This window comes from Pongo pygmaeus, chromosome 12 (assembly GCF_028885625.2).
Source record: "Pongo pygmaeus isolate AG05252 chromosome 12, NHGRI_mPonPyg2-v2.0_pri, whole genome shotgun sequence".
NCBI classification, from domain to species: Eukaryota; Metazoa; Chordata; class Mammalia; order Primates; family Hominidae; genus Pongo; species Pongo pygmaeus.
Genome location: NC_072385.2, coordinates 109,159,397 through 109,167,614, shown reverse-complemented (window position 1 = coordinate 109,167,614; position 8,218 = coordinate 109,159,397). Strand labels below are relative to the sequence as shown.

The window sequence follows — 8,218 nt, the reverse complement described above, 5'->3', positions numbered from 1 at the left end:
GTCTCAGAAGCTCCCCACCAGGCACCTTGTGGCCCCTGCCCCTGCCCACAAGAGAAAAACCCCCTTTAACTGTAATTTGCCACTACCTACCCAATCCTATAAAACTGCCCCACCCCTATCTCCCTTTGCAGACTCCTTTTTCGGACTCTGTCTGCCTGCACCCAGGTGATTAAAAAGCTTTATTGCTCACACAAAGCCTGTTTGGTGGTCTCTTCACACAGATGTGCGTGACAGATAAAACCCCCTCTCTACTACAAATACAAAAAATTAGCTGGGCATGGTGGCGGGCACCTGTAATCCCAGCTACTCTGGAGGCTGAGGCAGGAGAATTACTTGAACCCAGAAGGCACAGGTTGCAGTGAGCCAGGATTGCTCCACTGCATTCCAGCCTGGGCAACAAGAGCAAAACCCTTGTCTCAAAAAGAAAAAAAAAAAAAAAAAAAGGAAGAAAGAAAGAAAGAAAAAAAGAAATCTATCAAAGCATAGGAGATTCTTTTCAAGGATATAGTGTCTATTCTAGGGCTTGCAGCACAATCTTTGCCCTGTTGGAGAAATCATAATTTTCTGTAACCTTAGTATGCATGGCCAAATACAGTGCACTGGGTGCCAGATTTCTGCTATTTGACTCCTTCCTGTGAGCACTTAATACCCTATCATAATGTGTTGATTCTAAACCACACACATTTATTGTTCCCCTTTTAGGTTGGCTGTCTCCAGGGCCCAGGCTGTTTCTAGGTAGCACTAGAGCCTCCACTTCAGTGGGTCCGGGGTGGGGCCTGATAATTTGCATTTCTAACAAGTACCCAAGTGGTACTGATCTAGGGACCAGACCACCGCTTTGATAGCCACTGATCTAGTTCAAATGATCATGGTCTTAAGCTGATACCAATAAGAAAATCTATTGCTTTCCTGCTGCTGTCTTGCTCTCACTCAGCGCATGAGTTCCTGTTCTTCCCTCCTTGGGCAGACATTTATGCTATTTGTGCTCAGATCTCTGCTTTACGGATTTGCCTAAATCTGCTATCTCCCAGCTGTGTCTCATTTCTGTCTAGCTTTTCTTCCCCCCAGACAAAGTCTCACTCTGTTGCCCAAGCTGGAGTGCAGTGGCACAATCTTGGCTCACTGCAACCTCCACCTCCCAGGTTCAAGCGATTCTACTGCCTCAGCCTCTTGACTAACTGGGACTACAGGCACGTGCCACCATGCCTGGCTAATTTTTTTTTTTTTTTTTTTGAGACAGAGTTTCACTCTTGTTGCCCGGGCTGGAGTGCAATGGTGCGATCTCTGGCTCACCGCAATCTCTACCTCCTGGGTTCAAGCAATTCTCCTGCCTCAGCCTCCCGAGCAGCTGGGATTACAGGCCACCACACCCAGCTAATTTTGTATTTTTAGTAGAAATGGGGTTTCTCCATGCTGGTCAGGGTGGTCTCAAACTCCCAACCTCAGATGATCTGCCCGCCTTGGCCTCCCAAAGTGCTGGGATTACAGGCGTGAGCCACCGCGCCCGGCAATTTTTTTGTATTTTTAGTAGAGACGGGGTATCACTATGTTGGCCAGGCTGGTCTCGAACTCCTGACCTTGTGATCCGCCCACCTCGGCCTCCTAAAGTGCTGGGATTACAGGCGTGAGCCACCGCACCTGGCCTGTCTAGCTTTATACTATGTCTTCCTGAAGAATTCAGAACTTAATTTTTTTTAAGATGCAGTGTCATTTAGAAACATTTTCCTAATTGGCTTGAATGGAAATGGTACTTGATGATTCCTGGATGGCATCACTCCCTAACAGAAAGGGGTAGACAATGGCCTACTTGATAGAGAACTCTTGGAGGGCAGCTCTGAGGGCTGTGCCATCTGCATCTTCCCAAGTTTAGGTTCTAGCACGAAGTCCCAGGCACTGCTCTAAGGGGTTTGTACATCCAAACACATTTAAATCCCAGCTTTACGGATAAGGGAACTGGATCTCAGGGAAATGGAGCGACTGCCCAAGTTCACAGAGCTTGAAAGTATGAGACCCAGATTTGGACTCAAGCAGTTTGACACCAAAGCCTAGGCTCCTACTCACTGTTATGCTAGCTAATATAGTGCTCAATAAGTTTATTCAGTGTTATGAAAGATCATATGCCTCCTACTTTTTTAAACTTTTAAGTTCAGGAGTACCTGTGCAGGATGTGCAGGATTGTTTTACAGGTAAACTTGCGTCATAGGGGTTTGTGGTACAGATTTGATCACCCAGGTATTAAGCCTAGAACCCATTGGTTATTTTCCTGATCCACTCCCTCCTCCCACCCTCCAATCAGTCCCCGTGTGTGTTGTTCCCCTCTGTGTGTTCATGTGTTCTCATCATTTAGCTCCCACATTTAAGTGAGAACATGTGGTATTTGGTTTTCTGTTACTGCTTTAGTTTGCTAAGGATAATGTATATGCCTCCTACTTAATAGAAAAAAAGTCAGCAGGTATGGTCAACTTCAACTTTCTTTCTCCTACAATCTATTAAACGTACGTACATCTATATCTTCACCATCTGCCTTTCCACCAGTCTCAGAAAAGAAGGTTCCCCTCTCTCATTCAAGGCCAGTTCTTCCCGGTGCCTTTGACCCCATCTCTTCCTATTTTCTCTGGACTTCATCAGTTTGGGAACTTTAATCTCTTAATCTCTCCTCTCCTTACTTTCTCCTCCTCACCCATCAACCTGCTCAAGATCTAAGAAAATCCCCACCAGGGGACCCAGCATTGATCTTTCCAGCCCCTCTTCAGTCATTATCCTCTCTCTCCTCCCTTTCAAGCTTCTGGAAAGCACACTTCTCACCTCTTACCTCCCTCCCCTCCCATTCTTTTTTTTTTTTTTTTTGAGACAGAGTTTTGCTCGTCGCCCAGGCTGGCGTGCAGTGGCACAATCTCTACTCACTGCAATCCCTGCCTCCTGGGTTCAAGCAATTCTTCTGCCTCAGCCTCCCGAGTAGCTGGGATTACAGGCGACTGCCACCACACCCTGCTAATTTTTGTATTTTTAATAGAGACAGGGGTTTCACCATGTTGGCCAGGATGGTCTCGAACTCCTGACCTTGTGATCCGCCCGCCTTGGCCTCCCAAAGTGCTGGGATTACAGGCGTGAGCCACCGCGCCCGGCCTCCCATTCTTGTCTCAACATGTTACAATCTGATTTCTACCCTCACTATGCTATTTAAACTTCACTAAGTTCCCCAGTACATTCCCAATTGCTAAACGTTTCCACATTTTATTTACTGACATTCTACGCTGCACTGGATTGTTCTCTACCCCTTCAACTCCTCATTCACTTGGCTTCCTGGGGTTGGCTCTGCTCTCAGCACTCTACCAATTCTCCCTGTGAGACCCATCCATTCTCCTTGATTCAGGTGGCCACCTTTCATAAAGGGAAATCTTTTTTTTTTTTTAGTGGAGACAAAATTTCACCATGTTGGTCAGGCTGGTCTCAAACTCCTGACCTCAGGTGATCCACCCACCTCAGCCTCTCCAAGTGCTGGGATTACAGGCGTGAACCACTGCACCGGGCCCATGAAGGAAAATCTTATCTGGGATCTTAGCAGAACATTATCTAAGGGCGACGGGTAATACCCATATAGATTCTTAGCTACCTGAGGGCAAAACTGTTTTACGCACAGCCTGCCACAGTAGATATCTGTTGAACAATAGATATCTGTTGAACAAATTACCCCTTATAAACTTTGCTTCACAGATATCTAAGCAATTTCTGTAGATGTGTCCAAATGTTTATAGAAATATTGTAAACGTCGTACAGAGTGTTACAGATGTTCAGAGAAGGAACTATCATTTTTGGCTTGGTAAGAATTTCTGGCAGTGATAGCGCTTGAGCTGGAAATAGTTTAAGTAAAGTCCGGGGCAGGAAAGGGAGGGGAGGAGTAATAACATTCAACTCCCACGCCACAGACTGGAGAACAGCAACCGGAGGGACTCTGTAGAAACATCAAGTTTGAATAAGGGAATAGAAGATTCAACTAAAAAGACAGGTAGGAGGCCGGGCACGGTAGCTCACACCTGTAATCCCAGCACTTTGGGAGTCCGAGGCTGGCGGATCACCTGAGGTCAGGAATTGGAGACCAGCTTGGCCAACATGGTGAAACCCCGTCTCTACTAAAAAAAATACAAAAATTAGCCGGCTGTGGTGGCATGCGCCTGAAATCCCAGCTACTCGGGATCAGGAGGCTGAGGCAGGAGAATGGCTTGAACCCAGGAGGCGGAGGTTGCAGTGAGCAGAGATGGCGCCACTGCACTCCAGCCTGGGCAACAGAGAGAGACTCCATCTCAAAAAAACAAAGAAGATAGGTAGGAAATACACATGAGGAGGGCCTGAAGTCTAAGCTAAGGAGTGCTGGGATTACTCCACAGGCAGGGAGGAGCCTAGACTACACAGGTAGGTGTTCAGTCGTCCTATCTGGTGGCAGAGCGGCTGCTGGATTGGAGCGTCACACTGGAGGTAAACAGACGGTGGGACACGCCAGTGAGCAAAATGAGAGGCTGACACAGGGCAGCGGGACTGAAATGACAAGAAAACAGCTGTAGTACTTGACAGATTTCATCGATCTAATAAATCTGTATGTATGTACATATATATATAGACACACAGAAATTTTAACTTTTTATTAACCTTTATAGAGACACTCTGTTGCCCAGGCTGGAGTGCGGTGGCATGATTAGAACTGACTGTAACCTTGAACTCATGGGCTCAAGCGATCCCCCTGCCTTGGCTTCCCAAAACCCTGGGATTAACAGACGTCAGCCACCACGCTGGGCAAATTCTAACATCTTTGTTATTGAAATACAAGTGTTTAATTTGCCGGCATTTTTTTTAACAATACATAAAATATTACCGCATCTTAAAGTTGATGTTGTCTTAGATTCAATGAAATATGATAACTGGATGTGAATAAGAAGGAATTCAAAAGCAAAGTTTCAAACCCGGGTGACTGGAAGGGAGTTTCCTTGACCCCCATAGGAGAGTCTAACCAAATCTTCTATTTGAGCAATGATCTCCAGACAATACTGCTCTCCCACCTTCCCCACTTGAACTTATTAATAAGAGGAAGTAGTTATTAATGACAACTTTAATATGAACATGTGCTTAACCCTCAAGAAACTGTCACAACTGAAAGACGGGAGCAAGCTGACACTGCAAGGAGCACATGATACTTTGGAATGGGTGGCCTGCTGTTGGATCCAGCTGGTATTCAAACGCATCAAGGCAGCAGTTACTTGAACAATCGGAACTTCTTCAAATACTGGCCCACTTCTTCCTTGGGGTAGGGCCGAAGAGCAATACAAGTGGTGATATTCTCTGGTTGCTCAAGCCACAGCATGTGGTCAATGTTCTTCTGTTGCAGGGTCTCGGCCAGCTCCTTTAGGGTGGTCTCATCTGGGGCCTAAAGGAGAAGAACACAGAACACAAACTGAATAGCCCACTTAGGAAGTGTCAAAAGGCCAAAAAAGGTTTCCGGAGTCCTCTTAACTGAAAGTGGAGTAACAGCTTTACCAAGGAGGGAGCTGCAGAGCAACGATGTCATTCCTTGGTGCACTGGGGAGGGGAGAGAGGCTTCATATTCCAGCTTAGAAAATGGAGATTTGTATCTTCCCTTGTGAGATGTTGTCTGCCCAACATACGCATGTGTAATGTGTAATTCTGCTCTACACATTTGCCAGCTCTCCTATGGCTGGCGCCCATAATTTTAAGTGCCTCTGACTTTAAGAGCTGCCTAGTGGAAGTTTTTTTTTGTTTTTTGTTTTTTTCTTTTGAGACAGAGTCTTGCTCTGTCGCCCGGGCTAGAGTGCAGTGCCACGATATCAGCTCACTGCAGCCCCTGGCTCCCGAGTTCAAGCAATTCTCCTGCCTCAGCCTCTCGAGTAGCTGGGATTACAGGCGCACACCACCACGCCTGGCTAATTTTTGTATTTTTAGTAGAGACGGGGTTTCACCATGTTGCCCAGGCTGGTCTGGAACTCTTGACCTCAAGTGATCCACCCGCCTAGGCCTCCCAAAGTGCTAGGACTACAGGCGTGAGTTACCGTGCCCAGCCCCTAGTGGAAGGATTTCTAAAAGCACATCCACTTCCACTTCCCTCCACCCCTCCCACTCTACCTCACTGAAACCTAGAGGGGTTGTCCTTCTGCTGGGATGGCTCCCACTTGCTTATTAAAGGGAGAGTACAATATTCTCTAACATCCTTTTGAAATCGTTTCTGGGTCATCCTTACTGCCAATTCACCCATGCTGAATCCCATTCCAGGAAGTATTAAAACGATCACTCAGAAAATTATTATTTTTGTGTTATTTTGCATAGTTTATCTCTTACCTATGAAGGCAGAAGCCACTAAGATAATCAGAGGCTTGTTTTAATAAATTAGAGAATGCCAGTATTGCTACTCTTAACCTTCTGAGTCCTTCTGGCAGAGCTCTGCTGGAGGACTCATCAGCTTCTTCAGCCTCGGACAGCAGCATAGTATAGTGAGATACAGTGAGTCTCTGGAATCAGACTACTGGACTCCAAACTTTTGCTGACTGTGTGATCGTGGATAACTTAGGTGACTTCGCTGGCCTCTTTGTCCCTTTATAAAACAGGAATAATGCTTCCTAGTGGGGATCAATGAAATTAGGCTCAGACCTGTGCCTGGCACACACTAAGCACTCAATAAATGTAGTTAATCCTGGTATTTTCTTACATTTTATTGGCCCTTCTGACTACAGCAGCACCTCAATGTAATCAGCAGCGACTCCTAAGTCCCTTTCTTGAGTCATGACTAACTAAGAATCATGAGACCCTCTTTTAAACTCAGGGGAGTCACTTAATCCCTGTAGGCTTCAGAGAGTTTCACCTGCAACAAGAGGAGTCTGACCTGATTTCTTGAGACCTCTTACTAGGAAGAAAATCTAAGCGAAAAGCCAGCGGCTTCTGTTCTGCCTACAGATTCTCAAGGCATTTTTCCTACAGGTTACCGCTTGATGTTTCACTATCCAGCAGCAATTTTTCTCTTGAAAGATAATCTGTCTTTGCCAGTTACCCATGAAGGGATTACTCCACCCCTCCACCTGAGTTCTGGCTTAATTACTTTAAAGCCGTTTTTCCTTATTATAAAATATGTGCTTAAGGTAGAAAATTTTAAAAATACAGATAAGCATTAGGAAATAACCAAAATCTCACCATGCACTACTTAATATGTAGATATATTTCTTTAGTTTTTCCTTTCAAAGTCTGGATAATTATGTATATATAGTTCAGTTAGCTTCGCATCATGAGCACTCTTCCAGACCACTAAATATGCTTCAAAAACATAAGGGCCCCCATGAATATCCTTGTGCAAAGCTCTTTGGGTGCATCTGATTATTTTCTTAGGCTACATCTCTAGCAGCAGGAGAGACAGTCAAAGGGTAAGGGTGAGATTTGTTTGGTCATCTGCAAACAGAACCTGACTGCTATTTTAAAAGGTGTACCGATTTACACCCCTGGTGCCTGGTCTATCTGAAGCTAGGTTCAATTTATGCTAAGGTTTTTAGTATTTATTTTCAAATAATTTGGCGTCCTACCCAGGTAAATACTCAGTTTGACTTCACTTTGGACTGTCCCCACGGCGAAAGGAGCTCGCTCCGTCTCTTCGGGCTCGGTTTTGCTGGATGACAGCACTTTGGGGTACGGCTTTAAAAAGTTGGCCAGTGCACAGGCGGAACAGCGGGGACACAGGAGCCACCACTTTACCGCGAGCCCAGAAGGGGGCGGAGGACTGCTGTTCACTCTTCCCACAGTCAGGCCCTTCCCAAGGGTGCACCTCCAGGGAAATAGCTCCAGTCTAAATGTTAACGATCATCCCAACTCCTGCCGCACCCACTCCCCGCACCTACGCCTTCGGACCGAAGACCACACCCACTTCCGCCCTCGACGTCTAAGCACCTCCCCCTCCGCCCGGTTGCCTCACCTCAAGGACCACTTTGCGCATGCGCCCAAGCTCTTGGAGGTAAGCGGCTGTGTGCGGGTGGTCGCGGTAAGTGTGCAAGGCCGCGGTGGCCGCGTGACAAGCCTGCGCTATGAGTGCGCCCGCCGGCCAGGAGAACGGAGCTTGTGATAGATCCTTTCGTAACACCAAGTATTGTACCAGGACCTGCGGCTCCGCCCCAGAGGCCGCCATCTTCCTGACCACCCGAAAGGCCGGACCTACTCCCCGGTGCATCCTGGGATC

The 8,218-nt window shown here is 46.6% G+C and overlaps 1 protein-coding gene across 1 annotated transcript; it reads right to left on the bottom strand.

Moving 5' to 3' along the window:
* Window positions 1-5,083: 5,083 nt before the first annotated feature.
* On the bottom strand, window positions 5,084-8,209 carry PTRHD1 (peptidyl-tRNA hydrolase domain containing 1). The gene is made up of 2 exons (XM_054475226.2): window positions 7,958-8,209; window positions 5,084-5,416 (listed from the first exon to the last, which is right to left on the bottom strand). The coding sequence occupies exons 1-2, from the start codon at window positions 8,207-8,209 to the stop codon at window positions 5,246-5,248; spliced, it is 423 nt and encodes a 140-aa protein (XP_054331201.1). The 3' UTR covers window positions 5,084-5,245.
* Between the last annotated feature and the right edge of the window lie 9 nt (window positions 8,210-8,218).

What these genes read in the sequence shown, in the direction of transcription:
- PTRHD1 (XM_054475226.2), bottom strand. Translation starts at nt 8,209, where the DNA reads ATGCACCGGGGAGTAGGTCCGGCCTTTCGGGTGGTCAGGAAGATGGCG. An exon ending in TGCGCAAAGTGGTCCTTGAG is followed by an intron (nt 5,417 to 7,957) that starts GTGAGGCAACCG and finishes CTTCTCCTTTAG; the next exon opens with GCCCCAGATGAGACCACCCT.